The sequence below is a fragment of the Chelonia mydas genome, chromosome 1 (assembly GCF_015237465.2).
Source record: "Chelonia mydas isolate rCheMyd1 chromosome 1, rCheMyd1.pri.v2, whole genome shotgun sequence".
Classification (NCBI taxonomy): Eukaryota; Metazoa; Chordata; order Testudines; family Cheloniidae; genus Chelonia; species Chelonia mydas.
In genome coordinates, this window is record NC_057849.1 from 28,395,470 (window position 1) to 28,416,366 (window position 20,897).

The 20,897-nt window shown below is 40.5% G+C and overlaps 1 protein-coding gene across 5 annotated transcripts in view; it reads left to right on the forward strand.

The window, feature by feature from the left end:
• The window catches only part of AMOTL1 (angiomotin like 1), a 131,869-nt gene that overhangs the window by 40,026 nt on the left and 70,946 nt on the right, over positions 1-20,897 (forward strand). For 3 of the 5 annotated variants that reach the window (XM_027821835.3, XM_037889715.2, XM_037889718.2), the window contains 2 exons: positions 5,327-5,476; positions 9,130-10,036. In XM_027821835.3, the coding sequence (XP_027677636.2) occupies positions 5,327-5,476; positions 9,130-10,036 (1,057 nt within the window). The remainder of the gene's footprint in view (positions 1-5,326; positions 5,477-9,129; positions 10,037-20,897) is intronic. The other 2 variants (XM_043529170.1, XM_027821836.3) reach the window with 1 other exon arrangement.

Genomic DNA, 20,897 nt, shown 5'->3' on the forward strand with positions numbered 1-20,897 from the left:
GGTAAAGGAGAAAATCCCTGGAAATATTAATTTTTAGGAGGGGGTTCGCAAGACTTGACATTTTAGTGAAAGGGGTTCATGGGTTGTTAAAGTTTGGGAATCACTGCCTTGTTGGAAGGAGGTGAGTCACCATCTCTAAGAGTTTGTACCTGGGAACAAAGGCTGTGCATGGTGAAGTAACCTTGGGGTGAATTCTGTTGGCCCAGCCCTGAAGAAGTTTTGGAACTGTTTTAGGGCTGGCTCCCATTGACATAAATAGAAGTTTTGCCATTGTCTTTGTTGGGAGCAGTCCCTTCTCCTCCGGAAAAGAAAAGTCAGTTGTTGAAACTCCATTAATAGCATCATACACAAAGAGGAAAGAGACCTCTGCCTCGGACTGAAACTAATTATTAAGCTTAAATACCTTTCAAGTTTTATTTTATTGTCTATGATCTGGGTTAAGGCCATCTGCGAAACACGGATCTTTCAGCAACCATTATCTGTTTTACACGCAAACTGTTGTATGTTTCCTGTGCCAATTAAATCTGACATTTTATTCAAACCTATGGACACTGAACATAAAACACCACTACAGTAACAGAGACAAAGCAGAGAGGGATGATTTCTGCCTGGGCTGGAGTTACTTGGGATTGGGACTGGTATAACTGAGGTCAGAATCTGGCCCTGCATGTAAACACTTTGGGAGATCATCCTGGTTGTCAAACTTTTGTGATTGTAGCAAGAGTCTTGTGGTATTGATGTTTTATTTAAATCCTCGGCTCCTGGAGACAAGTGATTACGTGAGAATCTCTGTTTTCACTGAAAAAGGAAGTTGCTAGCCCTTGTGGCTGCAGAGAAAAGGTTGAAAACATGACACGAGTACTAAAGTCTCAACAACCAGAAGGCAAGTAAAAAGAACCCCAAATTACTATTATTTTTAAAAAATCTCATGATTTTAAGACAGTCTCATTATTTTGGAATCCTGATTCATGATTTTTGAATGTTTGGGGTTGGCAGTGCTGGATGATTCAGTTTGTTTTCCTTGCTTAGATTTTTCTGACGTGCTACAGTACACAGCTTATAGTCATAAAGCAAATCTAGGCTTGTTTTATGCAAAGCTCCCACTGATTAATTCATAGGAAATTTTGTGTGTGTGAGGTAGGCAGGGTTAGGCTGCTACCATGTTATTTTGTAGCAGAATGCGATATAATCATGTTAGAAATGAAAATTCTGTTCAATATAGATATATTTGGTCTATATCGGTACAACACAAATTCCAGAACAATTTACCTTGCTAATCTGACAGTCTTTTTTTCTGCCTTATATTCACCCAATTGAGTAATCTTTTCATGTTGCTCTCTAAATATAGATATTCTGCACAACAGGTCATGCCTACTCTGAACGATCAAATGGTGAATTCATTAACATTTCATGGCAACTCTGCTTTTCTCTCCTCTGGATACAAAAAAAAAAAAAAAGACTTTGCATATCAATGCCTATGAAGATATTGGGTTGAATTCTGTCCTGAGTTTTACTCATTTAGCCCTACTAAGGGCAGTGGAATTGATTCAGGGAAGAGTCACTAGTGAAACTGAGAGCAGAGCTTGGCTTGTTGAAAGCAAATGTTATTTAAAATGTGTGTGGTGTGTGCTATCGAATATTCAGTTATCCTTATCTTACTCTGAGTAATCAGGGTAAATTACTTTCTGTTATCCTTGGCTGCTTTTCTCTCCTGCAAAGACTGTACAGACTCGCCCACATGCTGTATGCTGTTGTCATTTATTATTTATTTGATGACAACCATGTGCTACAAACAGATGTGAAGATGAAGGATCTGATTCTCCCTAAGCTTAAACTGGTGTAAGTCAAAAGGACATCCGCTGATGTCCAGGCTGCACCGGTGTGAAACCAGTGGGAGTTGAGAATCAGGTTCGAGATCACTGCTGTAAAAGAACTTTTCATCCTAGAAAAACAATATAGACAGGGAGTATTCAGACACAGGAGGGGGTAATGGAAACTAGATAAGGCAGAGTGAATGAGGCATGCAGTTTAGCTCATGTTTTAGTAGTTCTCTGACTTTTGGATGGATTTTTTTTTAAAGTAAAATAAATATTTTTACTCATATCATTAGTAAATGCTCATCTAGTTGGTAAACACCAATCTGAGGAGATGACTAATGAGGACAGGCCTCCTTGAAGGAGTGAGTCTTAAGGAGAATGGAGGTATTTTTGGCTGAGGCAAGGAGGGAAGGTTTATTGGGCAGCATGGAAGCGTGCTCAGAACCAAGACCAGGAGAAGGACACAAAGGGGAAGGTGAGTCATGCAGTTTGAGTAGAGTCTGGGGACAGGAGGTGGAGTGGAAAGAGCAGATGGTAGGCCTAAGCCAGTTTGTGCAGGGCTTGGAAGCAGGGACAAGGAATTTACTTTGATGCAGATGGTGATGAGAAGCTGGTGGTGATGGAATTTGAAGAGAGGTTGGACATGGTCTGAGTTGTGGGCAAGGGGCATGAATTTTGTGGTTGCATTTTGGACTGGATTGAAAGGAGGGCTGAGGTGATAATTTAAGAAGCCGGAAGGAGGAGACTGCAGCAACTGAGGCAAGAGGCAATTAAGGCCTGGACATGGTGGGAGTTGAGAGAAACAGGTGTACTTGGTGATAGAGAAAAAACTGGCAGGATTAATGTCAGTAACAGTGTTCATGGTGGAGAAGGAGGAGTCATGGATGTTGCCAAGAATAGCTGGAAGAGGCTGGAGCTGACAACAATAGACTAGAGAAGGGAGTAAAGATGAAGTGAGAAAGAGAAATCAAAAAGCAGACAGGGTGCATATTTGGCTGCAGGGGATAATTTAGTAAGGAGAAGTAGATCTGGAAGCTATCAGCATGGTGGTGATTTAAGTTGTGCAACTGGATGAGGATTCTCAGGGGAAAGGTGCAGAGGGAGAAAAGGAAAGGCTCATGGACAGATCCCTAAGAGACTCTGATAGAAAGAGTGGGGAACAGGAGGTGGAGCAGCTGAGAGAGACCCTGCAGAATCAAAGATAAGCAGAGAAACAAGAGAAGTCAGGCTCTCTGAATCCTGAGAGAGAGAGAGAGAGAGAGAGCTTTGAGGAGGATGGGGAAGTGATGGACCATTTCAAAGGCCGTAGTTCAAGGAGCATGAGGACAGAGAGGAGGCCATGCCACTTGGCCAGGAAGGTTCACTGATGACATTGAAAAGGGCTTTTTCAGTAGAACATAGCAGGCAGATGCTGATTGAAGAGGACTGGGAGGGATCTAGCGGAGAGGAAGTCTGGGCAGAAGGATTAGACAGTACATTCAAGGAATTGAGCAGTGAAGGGAAAGAGGGAGTGAGGTAGTTGGATGGAAACTTCTTTGAGACAAGTGTCCACACTGGTATGCTTGATGGCAGGGGAAAGGAGTTAGGTGACAGAGAGTGCTTAAGGATGTGGGAGACAGAGGGAGTAAGGGAACTCATGAATCAGGAGGAATATAGTCAAGGTAGTAGGTGGAGTAGTGAGCAGAAGAGAGTAGAAGACATGCTTCTAAGTTTTGTTAGCATTATGGCAGCCGTAAGAAATGTAAGCATAGTTATCCTTGATGTGGTTCTGATCATGCTCTAGCTAGATCTTCCTTTTACCATATTAAGAACATCTGTACATACTGAATCATGTTATCTCTACCTATGTGGTGGTGATGGTAATCTACGAAACAATTATGTTCTGAATTAGATGAGTGTTATTCATGAGTTCAGTGAACTTCCGTGTAAAAAGCTTCATGGACTTCAGATCGAATTGAATGCTGCCATTGGGATTGTTTCAGATATTTGGATTTCTCAACTCTTTCTTTCAATAATACAATCTCCACATATACTTCCCATTACTATTTTTGTGGCTATACCTTGATTTATGCTCTTGCCAAATTTTATAAGCTAAGCAGGGTCAGGCCTGTTCAGTATTTGGATGGGAGACCTCAAAGGCTAAACTGGTGCAAGAAATGGCATTGATGATTCAATAGGTGGTACTTGTTCCTCAAATCCAATGTGCTATCTTGGTGTTGTTGGCCTTGTGCAGTTTGAATGACTTCCATTCAGATGACATGTAAAAACAAGGTTCAGGCCACTTATGACCATTCAAGATCCCAGTGCATTTCTTAGGAGCCATGGTGTCAGCCCTGGTATTATAGCCAAATTCCAGTTTGGGCCTTGTCCAGACTAAGAAAAAAAGTTGCTTTTCTCAATGGGATTAGCTCAATCAACCTATCTTAACCCAATTTAAAACTCCACCAAATATCAATATAGACACAGTTGAACTGCTTTAGCTTGATTTTAGCAGGTCAAGATATTGTCTAGGCAAGGCCTTTTAGGAGCTGATACATCACTAGAGTTGAACGTTAATGCTTTATATATCCTGTGAAATCAGAGATTCCCCGGCTGTTTGAGATGGCATAAATATTTATTCCTAGCTCTAGAGATTAAAATCATGTCAGATTAAAAAGGGGATGCAGTGATGATGGAAATAAATTAGTAATCAAAATAATGTGATCTTATGAGCTTATGTTACATACCCTGTCAGGGCTAGAAATTAATTCTTTATGTCTTTAGGAGCGAGGGTTTCCCAGCTTTCCAATGATATAGAGCAATAGTCTAGATTCCTGAAGGTTCACAGCGTGGCAGGCCTTCAACAGTCACTGTTCCTAACAGTGCTTTTGTGGCATTGAACGAGGACTGAATATAGTAAATCCTGAATCTCAGAGCTTTGAAGCTTTCAGTGCTTAGTTTTGAACCTACTGGGCCTCTGACAGCTGGAATTGCCGCCTGCATTTGGTTCAAAGCACAGCTGTGCTTTCTTTTCATTTATGGTTAGGTTTAAGGCATATTTTTTCCTGTGGCTTCTATAACTGCGCAGAATAGTTGTGTTTGAAATTATGGTGTAGTATAAACCTTCTTGGTACGCTAGAAAAAGCAGAGTTACATTATATTGAAAATTTGTCCTGTGCAGCCCTTAGCTGGGTGGCTGACCTTGGATACATTTTCCATTGCAAAGGACCAATCCTGCAAGGTGCAGAACACCTCTTGAGAGATTCTGAGTGCCCTCAGCTCTCAGTGAAATCAATGGGAATTGAATCTGTTCAGCACCTCACCAGAAAGCACTCAGACCTGGCAGGAATGGGCCCTAAATCCAAAATGATGTGAATAAAAAAAAAGGTCTGGATATTCCAGTAGAGCCACTCAGATCATTCAGCAAGACTCAGTTCATTATTCCAACATACGGCTAACGTGAGTCATGGCATCAAGACTTTTCCCCAACTGTTTCATTGGCATTGACATCCCATTTTTCTTTCTTATAGGCCCCCTATCTGCTTCTTACAACCCCAGTAGCCCTGTCCAGATACTGGAAGACATTGGCTTTCTTTACCAGGACCATCAACTGTTTACCAGCAGGCTTGATGTTTCCCCGTTAACAGCAGAGACAGTCAGTGGTGCTAAAAATAAAGCTGGTAAGCAAGCAACAACCCTTACACACCTACCTGTAAAATTAACTCCAGTTCCTTTTTCTGTTATCAACTCCTTGAAGAGAAATTTAGAGTGATCTGTAAAAACTTAAAAAAATCATGGGCCAAATCTTGATTCCCACTGAAGTTGAGGGAAATGTTGCCATTTACTTCAGTGAGAGATCTGGATTTGATCCTGTGTCATTTTTCACCCAGTGCAACATATCATGTTACACTGCAGTACTCAATTGCTCTTCACTGGACAGTTAGACCAAGGTGGATGGCTCTCTGCTTAGGGAATAGGACTGCAAGAATCCTATGAAAAATAAGCACAGATCAGTCCTTTTGGGTCAAGTTTTCAAAAATAGGCAACAAAAGTGTGTCCCCAAAATATAGAACTTAGGGTGCAAATGGATGACTGGCTAGGCAGGTGCTGTAGAGAGACCTCCATCATAGGGATGGTGTCCTTAGCGTCTATTTGCCAGAAGCTGGGAGTGGGTGACAGGGGATGGATCACTTGATGATTACCTGTTGTGTTCATTCCCTCTGAAGCACCTGGCGTTGGCCATTTTCGGAAGACAGGACACTGGGCTAGATGGACCTTTGGTCTGACTGAATATGGCTGTTCTTATGTTATGTTTTCTGCTTATGTATGATAACTTGCTTTCTTCACTGTGATCGTGTCATTTGCCACCTCTGATGTGTTTATCTCATCCACATGTTCTTTATTGTCGTAACCTAGATTGAGAACTCGTAGGGGAAAGAATATTTTTACAGTGTGTCAGCAATGATCATGTCAGCATGATCATTGGAAGTGGCTTCTAGATGCTACGGTAATATAAATCAATAGTAATAACAGCTGTAAATGAAAAGTAGGCAACTGCAGGTACAGATTAGGTAAATGCTTGTGCAGGTATCCAACTGAGCACATAAATGGATGTTTTTGCATCTGCACATTTTGCAGGCTCATTTTACGGGCCTATTTTAAAAAAAAAAATTGCCCCTTCGTTATTTTGCAGATTTAAATGGAATTTATCCCTTTGCAAAGTGTGAAAATGTTTACATTTTAGTGATTTTTACATATGTGTTCTCTGACTCAAGCCCTGATCCAGCAAAGCAGTTAAGCACATGTGTAGCTTTTAGCAGGTTAAGCAGTCCCATTGACTTCAACTAAATGGACATCTTGTGATCAAAGCACTTCCTGGCAGTGATTAGACCCTGCATAGGCAGATAATGTCCTCTGAAGGAACTTTGCAGAGTGTGTGACATGACTGTAGTGAAACAGCATGGTATCCACTCTCCCCTGCAAACCCTACAGTCATCTTTAAGACTTTGCCACAAAAATGTTAATAGAAGTGACCTATTTTCATAGTGGAGAGCTGAGGGTTTTTCTTTTCTATCTGGCATCCAATTTTGTATGTAAGTGATCACACAGTGTGAGCAATAACAGATGAAACCTCAGGGAGGTACCAAACCTTGAGAGAACATTTGTTTTTTAATTACTTTCAAATGCGTTTTTTTTAAATACTTCTAAAAAACTGCTATGAGAACTGAGAACAGCAGGCTTCAGAAATAACATTTCCAAGAGTGACCTCAAAAAATGAACACAGAATGGTGCTTCCTCATTGCCTAACAATTTGTGATGATTATATCCAATTCCTGAGGACTTGATTCTAATCTCGTTTACACTGGTGTCTTTAAAGAGTAACTTCATTGGTCTCGGTGGAGTTACACCCCTGTGGAACTGGTGCATGGTAAGTGAGGAGGAAGCAAGCCCTGGTGAGATTGTGTAGATAGAATTATTGCTTTGCTACAGTCTAGGAAATTCAGCGAAGACCCCAGCTACATATTTCACTTTTTGCAATTCGTTAGCTGCAAAGGTTTCAGAGTCGTAGCTGTGTTAGTCTGTATCAGCAAAAATAACGAGGAGTCTTTGTGGCACCTTAGAGACTAACAAATTTATTTGGGCATAAGCTTTTGTGGGCTAGAATCCACTTCATCAGATGCATGGAGTGAAAATACAGGAGCAGGTATAAATACATGAAAGGGTGGGCGTTGCTTTCCCAAGTGTGAGGTCAGTCTAACGAAATAAATCAGTTAACAGCAGGATACCAAGGGAGGAAAAATAACTTTTGAAGTGGTAAGAGAGTGGCCCATTACAAACAGTTGACAAGAAGGTGTGAGTAACAGTAGGGAGAAATTAGTATTGGGGAAATTAAGTTTAGGTTTTGTATTGACCCAACCACTCCCAGTCTTTATTCAGGCCTAATCTGATTGTATCCAGTTTGCAAATTAATTCCAGTTCTGTAGCTTCACCTTGGAGTCTGTTTTTGAAGTTTTTTTGTTGAAGAATTGCCACTTTTAGGTCTGTTATTGAGTGACCAGAGAGATTGAAGTGTTCTCCTACTGGTTTTTGAATGTTATGATTCCTGATGTCAGATTTGTGTCCATTTATCTTTTGCGTAGAGACTGTCCGGTTTGGCCAATGTACATGGCAGAGGGGCATTGCTGGCACATGATAGCATATATCACATCAAGGGCTCGTTCACCTGCACATCTACCAATATGATATATGCCATCATGTGCCAGCAATGCCCCTCTGCTATGTACTTTGTACTGGGAGTGGTTGGGTCATTACAAAACCTAAACTTAATTTCCCCAATACTAATTTCTCCCTACTGTTACTCAAACCTTCTTGTCAACTGTTTGTAATGGGCCACTCTCTTACCACTTCAAAAGTTATTTTTCCTCCCTTGGTATCCTGCTGTTAATTGATTTATCTCGTTAGACTGACCTCATGCTTGGTAGAGCAGCCCCCATCCTTTCATGTATTTATACCTGCTCCTGTATTTTCACTCTGTGCATCTGATGAAGTGGGTTCTAACCCATGAAAGCTTATGCCCAAATAAATTTGTTAGTCTCTAAGGTGCCACAAAGACTCCTCGTTATATGAGCTGCAAATTGTTTCCAATAGAAAACTAGGTGAGTGGGTTCAAGCGTTGAAAAAGTGGATTGGAATCAATTCAGACAATAGTCAGTAGTTTGCAGTTACAGTCACAACCTGTGCAACCTTACTGAAGTCAGTGAGTTTCACAGCGTGCAAATTAATTTGGTATTTGGCCCCTAAAATACAGTACTTGGAGATTTGTGACTTTTCCTTAGCTCCTGTCCTCCTGTGGCTCAGGATATTGCATTATCCTTTTTATTCTCTGTGTCATTTATGGAAGATATTTTATCTAATTTGCCTATCTGTGATATTTCTAAGGTGCCTGACACCTGGGAATAGAACAGCCAAGGTACTGTATAAGCAGATCTGATTTACATAGCTGTGCATCTGTCACCCTATCATCTTGTTAGAACTGACATGTCAAAATTACTGTTAATCATGTAGAGATGGCATTGTTAGAAATAGATCAAATTACTGGACTAAGATAGTAGATTCATGTCCAGATTCTACTCTTAATTACACCTGTACAACCTCATTATTTTTAATAGCATTTCAGAGTTTTCCCAAGGTTATACTGCATTGTTTGGTAAGGAGGAGAGGAAGCTGGGCACTATAGTGTAAAAGGATTAGATGATTTCTCAGCAGTTGCCAGCCTTAAATAATGGTGTCATCAGAAAACATAAACCCTGACTTTCTTCTGTTCTATGTTTAGTTGAGGACCCTCTTTGCAACTTCCACCCTTCAAACTTCCTTGGGATCTCAGAGGTGGAAATGAGAGGTTCAGAGGATGTTGCAGCTGGAACAGTATTACAGCGATTGATCCAGGAGCAGCTGAGGTATGGCAATCCAAATGAGAACATGAATCTGCTGGCAATTCAGCACCAGGCCACAGGGAGCGCAGGACCATCCAACAGCACTACAAGCACACTTTCTTCCACAGAAAACCTCACACAAGAAGACCCACAAATGCTCCAGCAGTCAGCACGCCAGGAACCTCAGGGGCAAGAACATCAGGTGGACAATACTGTGATGGAGAAACAGTCCAGGGCCACACAGCCTCATCAGAACAATGAAGAACTACCAACTTATGAGGAGGCGAAGGCTCAGTCCCAGTTTTTTAGGGGCCAGCAGCCAGGTGCTGTTGGCCCAAGTTTTTACATTGCTGGAGTGTCCAGTCAGAAATCGAGAACAGAAGGGAGACCAACTGTGAATCGGGCCAACAGTGGGCAGGCTCATAAAGATGAAGCACTTAAAGAACTTAAGCAGGGTCATGTCCGATCTCTAAGCGAGAGGATAATGCAGCTGTCTTTGGAGAGAAATGGTGCTAAGCAACACCCTCCTACCTCAGGGAGCAACAAAGGCTTCAAAACTGGAGGACCCCCACCCACTCAGCCTTCTGGCAAAGGAATGGATCCCAGAGGTCCCCCGCCCGAGTACCCCTACAAAGCCAAGCAGGTGGTGTCACCAGTCAGCAAGACTCAGGAACATGGGTTGTTTTATAATGACCAGCACTCGGGAATGATGCAGATTCTCAAACCCTCCTACCCTGCTCCTCTGCCAGCAAGAACGGAAGGAGCAGTTGTCAGATACCAGCCTCCCCCGGAATATGGTGTGACAAGGTAATTCTAGCTCCTGGCCTTTGACATCCTTGCTTTTGTAAATACTCTTGGCTTTGAACTTTTTTTTAAATTGACGTTGTTGATGCTTTTAAGCAAACAGGCCTACTATTCTCTTAATCCGGCTTCTTAGCTTTGAGGGTGAACTCCATCAGCTCCATAATGCTAGAAAGCCAAGTGGGTTCATCTGTGGGCATTTTTTCCCGTTAAACAACTTGAACCAAGGAATCAAATTGCAGCAGACTTTCCCACAGACTTAGAAATATGCTGTGTAGGTCATAAATAATTGTTTTCTGAAGGGATAAGTGAAAGTACAGTTGAACAAGCCCTGATCCTGTGCCCATTGACATCAATGGAATAACTCCAGTTGGCTTGTGCGGGTTCTGGTCCTATATAAACAAATATGGGTCTGATTCCCATTACACTAGGGCCATTTTATACCACTAGCAGGGCAAAAGAGCCTGAAAATGGATGTAAATATAATTTACTCCCATTTCAAGGCCCTTTACACTGGAAGAATGGTATAAAGTGGCCTTAGTGTAAATGGGAATCAGGCCCCATGATTATAACACTGATGATATATTTAAATATAGTGGATTATATTCTACTCTCAGTTACAGCAGCATAAATCTGGATTAACTCCACTGAAGTCAATGGAGTTACTCTGGATTTGCACTGCTGTAACTGAGAGCAGAATTGGGTCCAATATTCTGATAACCTCTGAGCTCTAAAGTTCTTCAGAAATGAATATTGTATTTAGAAGTTCTTTAGTATCTTAATTCCTATTAATTTCACTTTACGCATAAACCTAAAAGTATCTGAATATATTTATACAATTGAATTATAGTAGAAAAAACATCAATTAGGTATGCAATTCTTCATCATTAATCTAATACCAACCTGTACAGATGTTCCCATTTTAATGTAGGTTATTCGAAGCAACAAAGCTATAGGTCACCACCATAGGTAGTTAGAGGTGCCGTAAACTTTCTAACACTTACTGTGATTCAGCTTCTAAATTAAAGGACATAATGCTACCTTTGTAAAACCCTATTTGTCAATTGTTTGTAGTTCACAAGTAAGAAAAAAAAATGCTTTGGGCTGAGATTTGGCCTAAAATTTTTTTAGTCCAGGAGTGTTAAAAAAATGAAATAGGGTGTTGGTTCTTTTTAAATGAGAGTGTGAACCCCCCCCCCACAAAAACCAAAACCAAACCAAAACAAAACATAAAGCCACGCTCTGCAAGGTAATGAGTTACCTGCTTATTTCAGGCTGTCCTCATTGGGTGTGAATTTCACTCAAAGAGTGAAATGCTGTCTTGTGCGAAGGGCCCTATGTGCCTCTTATGTTCCACTTAAATCCTCACAAGTAGGCTTATGTGGCACATAGTCCCTTGTGCTGACCTTCTGCACAGGGGTGAGTTTCCCTCAAAGTGCATAACTAGTCATCTTAAAATGTTACCTTTTGTGGACTGACTCCTGAGAGCTAGTGGAAACCAGTTCAGCATCATAGCTCCCACTGAATTCTCATGCTCCTGTCTGAAGGTGGAGTTTGGCCTCAAGTATGCCTTAAAGAATGAGGCTTCCACCATTCCTTAGGGAATTATTCCATAGTGCAATGGACCGCACTGTTAGGACATTTTTCCTGATATGTATAATCTCTGTTTCACCACATGACTCTTAGCAATTCCTCCTTGGTCTCCCTGAACTACATCTCTCCTTCCTCCTCGGATCTGGAGGACTTTAAAAATCCACATATTTGGTGGTGTGTTAATATTTTTCATGTTAAAAGTGGTCTAATTAGATATTTATTGACCCATAAATCCTTGAAGCTCCTTTGACTTTAACTCCCAATGCAGAGTTCCTCTTAAACTCATGCTCAAATAAACTGGTTAGTCTCTAAGGTGCCACAAGTACTCCTTTTCTTTTTACGAATACAGACTAACACGGCTGTTACTCTGAAACAACTCTTCTTTCCTCAGCATTGGTCCATGGTGAAGCTGGAATACGGTCTGAATTTCCAGGCCCAGCTCCTCATTTCTGATCATTTTTTTGAAAGCATAAATCAGAACATGAATATTTCATTATTGTGAATGTCTGAAATAGTGTAGGTGACTTGTTTGCTTGGAAAATGAGGGCTGGTAAAGATGATTGCTCATTCAAATAGTGCAATGGTTGTACAAATTGATTAAATAAAATCTGATCCTGCCAGGCGGGGATGTCCAGAATCAGGACCTTGCCACTTTATTTGCAAGCATGAGCCTGCACTGGTGGCCTGTCGGCCTTCCCTTAGGCATGTTTAGTCTTGGGAACATTATTTGAATTCCACCAGCTAAACATGTGTTTTGAATACCAGCATTAGCTCTCCAAAGTTTGTATAATTTTTCAGCTGAAAATTATGCTCATAAGAGCCAAGTGAAAATCCCTGTTTATGATAAGAAACAGCTATATGAGAATGGGAAATACAAGATAATGGGGTCACGTTCAGGTTATATTCTCAGGAAGCGTAACAGGATTCCAGCTGTGATTCATTATGTTAACAAACACTGCAGACACCAAATGGATTAATCTCCACATAAAAGGGTGATGGCTTGATTTTTATAGCTCATGAAAATGCTGATTCAATAACCAAGGAGCTTGTTCTGTTGAGTCTCTTTAAATATTCCTTGGGCAAGGCCCTGTGTACTAAGCAGCAGAGCTTACTCCAGTGTATGTGGCAGAGCTTCATTGAATTCTGTTTCAAAATGGGAATGATAGAGTGAGGTTAATTGATTGTGAAATTGTTTGGGCCCAGTTTGTGAACTCCTTATTGCTCATCGGTGAGCAGGAACTCTTACAAGTAGTCCCATTGACTTCAGTGAGACTGCTTATTTAAGAATGGCCATACTGGGTCAGACCAATGGTCCATCTAAACCAGTCTTCCAACAGTGGCAAATGCCACATACTTCAGAGGGAATTAATAGAACAAGGCAATTATCAAATGATTCATTGTTCCCTGTTGTCCAGTCCCAGCATCTGGCAGTCAGAGACGTAGGGGCACCCAGAGGCTGGGGTTGTGTACCTGACCATCTTGGCTAAGAGCCATTCAACCTATCCTCATTAACTTATCTAGTTCTTTTTTGAACCCAGTTATACTTTTGGCCTTCACTACATCCCTTGCTAACAAGTTCTACTGGTTGATGGTGCGTTTTGTGAAGAAATACGTCCTTATGTTTGTTTTAAACCTGCTGTCTATTAATTTCATTGGGTGACCCCTTGTTCTTGTGTTGCGTGAAGGGGTAAATAAATAACACTTCTCTATTACCTTTCTCCACACCATTCATTTTATAGACCTCTATCGTATCCCCTCTTAGTCATCTCTTTTCTAAGATGAACAGTCCCAGTCTTTTTAACCTCACCTCGTATGGAAACTCTTCCATACCCCTGATCGTTAATTGGTGCCCTTCTCTGTACCTTTTCCAATTCTAATATAACTTTTTTAAGATGGGGAAACCAGAAGTGCACACAATATTTAAGGTGTGAGCACACCATTGATTTATATAGTGGTATTATGATATTTTCTGTCTTATTATCTGTCCTTTTCCAATGGTTCCTAACATTCTGTTAGCTTTTTTGACTGATGCTGCAGATGTTTTCTGGTTCTGTCTAGATGATATCTGAGCTTTTCTGGGGTTTATTTTCTGTGTGCATATTCCTACCGGCAATGTTTAACCAGTCACCATCGCTGTCACTGGCGACAATTGCTCAGGAACAGTTTGAACTACTTTATTCTTGTATCTGGATTTGTTACAGTTTATTTGTTTTTACACATGGACTGTTTATGTCATTCTTTCTGGTACTTCTGATACAGCTTCCGTTTGAAATGACAATTTATGGTCTGTTTGGCAACAGGAGAAACGTTCAAAATGAGGATTCAGCCTTTGGCTAATGTGGCACTGATTTGGTAAACGTCACTCTGACTTTGGGCCATTTTATCTTCCATGTCTTTTGCTACAGTCTTCACTGACACAGTGATATCCCACAGCACAGGATTATGTAAGATCAGCCTCTGTCAGCAAATGGCTGGGCATCTCTAATCACACACCAAATAGCTCCTCAAACCATCATCCAGATTTGTTCCAAATTGGCTTGGCTTCTTTAGTTGTGCCACATGCACACTTGTGAGCTTGGCAGGCTGCTGATTCCACTTATGAATCTGGAAATGTTCTGCCAGGATAAAACGTTTCAGTGCCAAATGCCTTTGTAAAGTGGCTGCAGTCTTTCTATAGCTCATCTCTGTCACTGTGAATGTATGAAATGCTATGTGCACAGAGAACAGGAGTACTTGTGGCACCTTAGAGACTAACAAATTTATTTGAGCATAAGCTTTCGTGGGCTACAGCCCACTTCATCGGATGCATAGAATGGACATATAGTAAGAAGATATTTATACATACAGAGAACATGAAAAGGTGGAAGTACCCATAGGTTTTATTTCCCACAGGTCTCAGAAGGGAATGCTACCTTTTTGTTTTGCTGCACCATAATCATCAACAAACTGCTGTAGTCATTCAATGCATGATTATCAGTCCTCACAGGATTCATCATAGGGAATTGTTTTGTTTCTAGGCCCACAATGATCTTGATTAAAATAAAGCATCAGACAATTGCTCCTCACCCCAATTTGTTCATTGTTTAAAGAGTGTTAGTGTAGATTAATTATCTAGACATCCCATCCATGTCACTAATTTGTGGCATCAGAAGCTGCAGTGGAGGACAATCATGAACAAACTTGATTAACAGCAAAAAAAAAAGAAAAAAAAGTACAGAAAAGCATCCTCTAACTTGTTACATCTAAACTAGGGTTGTCGATTAATCACAGTTAACTCACCTGATTAATTCAAAAAAATTAATCACGATTAAAAAAATTAATCGCGATTAATCTCAGTTTTAATTGCACTGTTAAACAATAGAATACCAATTGAAATTTATTAAATACTTCCATGATAAAGAGTTTTCACTACAGTACTTGTATGAGGTGAATTGAAAAATACTATTTCTTTTGTTTATCATTTTACAGTGCGAATTTTGTAATAAAAATAATAGTATAAAGTGAGCACTGTACACTTTGTTGCAGTTTAAATCAATGCAACTTACAAATATAGAATTTTTTGTTGTTGTTACATATCTGTACTCAAAACAATGTAAAACTTTAGTGCATACAGTCCACCCAGTCCTACTTGTTCAGCCAATTGCTCAGACAAACAAGTTTGTTTACATTTACGGGAGATAATGCTGCCCACTTCTTATTTACAGTGTCACCTGAAAATGAAAACAGGCGTTCGCATGGCACTTTTGTAGCCAGCATTGCAAGGTATTTATGTGCCAGATACACTAAACATTCGTAGGCCCCTTCATGCTTCGGCCACCATTCCAGAGGACATGCTTCCATGCTGATGACGCTTATAAAAAAAAGAATGTGTTAATTAAATTTGTGACTCAACTCTTTGTGGGAGAGTTGAAGGTCTCCTGCTCTGTTTTACCTGCATTCTGACATATATTTCATGTTATAGCAGTCTCGGATGATGCCCCAGCACATAGTATTCGTTTTAAGAACACTTTCACTGCAGATTTGACAAAACGCAAAGAAGTTGCCAATATGAGATTTCTAAAGATAGCTATAGTAGTCTACTGAAGGTTTAGGAATCTGAAGTGCCTTCCAAAATCTGAGAGGGATGAGGTGTGGAGCATGCTGTCAGACGTCTTAAAAGAGCAACACTCTGATGCGGAAACTACGGAACCTGAACCACCCCCCCTCCAAAAAAATCAACCTTCTGCTGGTGGCATCTGACTCAGATGATGGAAAAAAAAAAACATGTGTCCATCCGCACTGCTTTGGATTGTTATCGAGCAGAACCTGTCATCACCATGGACGCATGTCTTCTGGAATGGTGTTTGAAGCATGAAGGGGCATATGAATCTTTAGTGCATCTGGCACGTAAATATCTTGTGATGCCGGCTACAACAGTGCCATGTGAACGCCTGTTGTCACTTTCAGGTGACATTGTAAACAAGAAGCGGGCAGCATTATCCCCTGCAAATGTAAATAAACTTGTTTCTGTGAGTGATTGGCTGAACAAGAAATAGGACTGAGTGGACTTGTAGGTTTTACATTTGTTTTATTTTTGAATGCAGTTATTTTTTGTACATAATTCTACATTTGTAAGTTCAACTTTCATGCTAAAGAGATTGCTCTACAGTACTTATATTAGATGAATTGAAAAATACTATTTCTTTTGTTTTTTACAGTGCAAATATTTGTAATAAAAATAAATATAAAATGAGCACTGTATACTTTGTATTCTGTGTTGTAATTGAAATCAAGATATTTGAAAATGTAGAAAACATCCAAAAATATTTAAATAAATGGTATTCTATTATTAACAGCATGATTAATTTTTTTAATCTCTTGACAGCTCTAGTATTTATTTCATTTAAAATATCCATATCCGGATAAGATCCTGGGGCTCTGTAGCAGACCCCAACCATTATCCAAGTGGAGCTTCTGTTACCTTTCTTCCCCAATTGATTTTGACCCAGATTCCATTTTATCCATTCCATCACTTCCAGTTTCTTTACAGTCTACCTCATCATTAATATACAATGCTGCTCCACCACCTTTACCTTTATTTCTGTCTTTCCTGAACAGCACATACCCTTCAATACCTGTATTCCAGTCATGACGACTATTCCACCATGTTTCCAGTATCTCTATAATATCTGGTTTCACTTTCTGCACCAATAGTTCTAGTTCTTCTGTTTTGTTACTCAGGCGCCTTGCAATGGTGTACGGACATCTTAGTTGTTGCTGCTTGGCTTCACTCAGATTTCTCGCCCGATTAGGTACAGTCATTTTACCGCCAGTATCACATACCTGTTATTGGCAGTGGTATTGGCACATCTTTCCTCTTGATGTCCACTTTCCTACCCTCTGTTGTTCCTTTCTCCATTACTGTATCCTCTTTCACGTGATTTTCCTTCTGCTCAAGTATTGGAATCAAACATTGAGATTATATGAGCACCTCCCAACTGTCTCTCCTGAATTCGTAGTTTAAAGCTCTTCAGCGGTGCCAACCTCCATCCCAGAAGTCTGTTTCCCTCCCTGCTCAGGTTGAATCCATCCCATGAGAACAGTCCTCTGTTGGTGAATGCCTCCCAGTGGTCTACCACCTCAAAGCCCTCTTCACAGCACTGTTGTGCAAGTCATCTGTCGATCATCATAAGCTTGCCTGGTCTCTGCTCTCCTCCTCCAGGTATAGGTAGAATCCCACTGAAGATCACGTATCAGAGGGGTAGCCGTGTTAGTCTGTATCCACAAAAACAACGAGGAGTCCGGTGGCACCTTAAAGACTAACAGATTTATTTGGGCAAAAGCTTATGCCCAAATAAATCTGTTAGTCTTTAAGGTGCCACCGAACTCCTTATTGTTTTTGCTGAAGATCACCCGAGCTTTCATTTCTTTAAGCGTCTTCCTTGGCCTGGTGTAGTCTTCCTTGATGCACACTAATGAGAATCTAGCAGTATTCTTTGTCCCCATGTGAAGAATAATCAGTGGATTCTTGCCTGCTCCCATTAGGATTCTCTTCAGCCTTAGGTCCACATTCCATATATTAGCTCTGGGCAGACAGCACACCCTTCTATTCTCCAGATCAGCTCTGGTGACAGGCCTTTCTGTTCTTCTTAGTAGGAAGTCCCCAGTTACATAGACCTGCCTCTTCCTGGTGTTTGGGAAGGCTCAGCCTCCCCCAGCCTATGATAACGACCACCCATGCCTCTTCCCCTCTTCCTGTAGGACTAGCCACTCTTCTCTTCTTCCTTGCTCTTCCATCTTCTGTTACTGCTTCTCCCTTTCATTTTCCAACAGCCTATTCCTCAGCTCTATTTCTCCTTCGCTAGCCGGTCTTTTCTTCTGCCATGTTCTCATAGTCACACGCTTCCACTGGCCACTTTTTTCATCCACAGTTCTCTGATCTGCAAGTCTTGAGGTTTCCCTTCAGCCTTCTCTCTCTATCATCTGCTCAAATCCCCTTAGAAACTCAACCATAGTTTGCATCTCCAAACCTCTGGCCTACTCTTCCTTTGGGTCTATCAGGCGGCACTTCATACGAACGAAGCACCTTTCAAGTACCCTCTCCAGAAGATTGTACATCCTGCAGCTTCCACATCTAGTCACCTTCATTCTGTGGGTCACTACCACTGCTGCTTCTGTAGCTGTCATAGCCTTCCCTCCTAAATGCCTGTCAAAAAGGAAAAACAAACAAACAAACAAACTATAAAACTATCCTGACAACACTAGAAAAGTGCAATCACTAGGGAAACAGTTATAATGGAAAAAAAGTGAGAGCAAAGCTGGTTGAAAAATGATTTCAAAATTACGAAGTGTTCCAAGTGGACCTATTTTTCATAACGTTTTAAACTGAAAAATTAATCAAATTTTTATCAAAATCATTACTGAAATTTTTCATTCCCAAAAGCAGTGTTTTATTACTTTGTACAAAATTTTTCATTTACCAAAAAACCAGGTTTTCAGTAAACAAAAAAATGCCACTGAGTTCTAAAACAATTTTGACAAAAGCGTTTTAAAAAATTGATAAAAACATCACTGGAAATTTTGCAAAAAATGGAAAATACCTACAATTTTGATAATTTTTCTTGAAGAGTCATTTTAAAAAATAGGCAATTTTGTCATGAAAAACCTTTTACACAGGAAATTTCAGCCAGCTCTAATACAGAGTAAAACCATCATCTAAAAGAATAAAGGAAAATCATTGGCATTTATGTGCCCTATTAGTCCGAGGGAGCTCAACTCTGTTGACTCTCTGGACAGAGGGCAAGCTTGGTTCATTTATTTATTCATTCAGGCATTAACTTGAGGGGTTGGATATGAACTGTATTTAACCTCATCAGGGAATCTTATTTTTTCTAACTGCCAGTTTGCTTTTTGGATTGTTGTGTTATATGTATTGTACATGCATCCAGAGGTTTAACAGTGGGTTCAGTTTAAAAAAACTTCAAAGGAAACCTGGGATAAATGGGACTTGTAAACAGTAAAGAACAAACTGTTCATCAGTAATTCATTATGTTTACCAGCCACACATCAAAAGAAGCGACATAAATTGTACAAGTTCAAGATGAAAAATAGTTATGAGAACATCCAAGACACTCTGGCCTGTGCAGAATCTATGGCCTGATTCTGCTCTCACATGGATGTAAATCAGGAGTAACTTGGGGTGAATAACTCGAAAATCAGGAATGACTGAATTAACTGGGCCTGCTTCTTCCCTCACTTCTCAATGTAAATCTAGACTGGCTGAAGCCTATGGAAAAGTGCAAAACTAATACGAGGTTAGAAATCCCCAGTCAGGACAATCAGGGCTTAACCAGTATAGTTAAAGTAGGTACAGCTCACCTAGTTTGGATACAGGTATATCAATATATAGGTGCTTTATACAAGTGTAGCTATTCCTGTACAGGAAGGGGAATTAACTATACTGGTATAAGTCTCCTTTATGCTAGTATAACGGTGTCTACATTAGGCTTTTACCAGGATAACTATTTGGGTAAAATAAACACTAATTGAAATAATTATATTGATAAAACTATTAAGTGTTAGAATAGGCCTCACATAAACTAGTAATGTTCCATTTACTAGGTTGCATTTGGAAATATCTGACATGCTCATAATTGTATGTGACATTTCATTGCTCAACCCAGTTTATAATATTGGTCATACTATTTTTATATTGTTAACTTTTGAAACAAAAAGAAATTTCAGTTCCTGATGAGGACAGGATACTGGCGGTTTCATATGAGGTTTTACAAAGTCGAGTGTGATGAAGAAAAGGGCAGTAACAAAATGGCCTCAGTATATCTCAGGGGTGATACAGTCTAACATCTGACGGCCACACCGTTCAGTTCACAATAAAAAACTGGTTGACCAGGTATAGGTCCAACCTCAAACACTATTGCAAAGGAATGAATAAATGGGGCCCTTGAAAGGCCTCCCCCACAGCACGTGCGTCCGCATGCACAGTCCTTTCCTCTCTCTGATTTTGCTGGTGATAAGGAGACAGATGTGGCAGAGCAGCATAACATTCCAAGCAGTATCACCTGTGATACTGACCCTTCCACATAAGGGAGCACTGCGCAGCCTAAGCAAGATTCATCATGTTACTTCCCATTATAATCAATACTGAGAACAGTGTTGCTGTAACTTCCCATCCCCTATGACATCATCACTGGTATAGCCGTGTCGGAGAATTCCCAGTTCCAGACAGCGTTCCATTCAGTTAACAGTGGCTTTGCGTGTGATAGCTTCCCTTATTTCTTTTCCCCTTGATGCTCTGTGACCTCGCTTTAGCATCAAACATTATATGGCATAGGTGGGATGTGGCATGTAGTGTGAGAAGGCCAGGAGGAGGGGGGTTCTGCCAGCAACATTGAAGTGAAACTATATGGCTATTGAAGTGAAACATAGTATAACAATTGCAGCAGATCTGTCTCCTGATGTATTTGGTTCAAGCTCTTTCCGAGCACTCACCTGCTTTCTTGTGCCAACTTAATCATTAGTGAATTAGCAAATAAGTTTTAAAAAATTCACTAATGCGATGATGTACTCAGCACACAAAGTAGCCTCATGAGCATTTACTGGTTAAGTCTGCCCTGCTGCCCATTCCCATCCCGCCTGTGTAATGGCACCTTTGCTGCTTCAGGGCATTTCCTATTTCAACGAGGTTCTGTTCATGAAGGCATAAGCTAAGATACCTGTGAATTGCCAATAGGCCACCTGCCTAGCCATTGTTATTAGGCTGTGGTGAGCTCTTTAG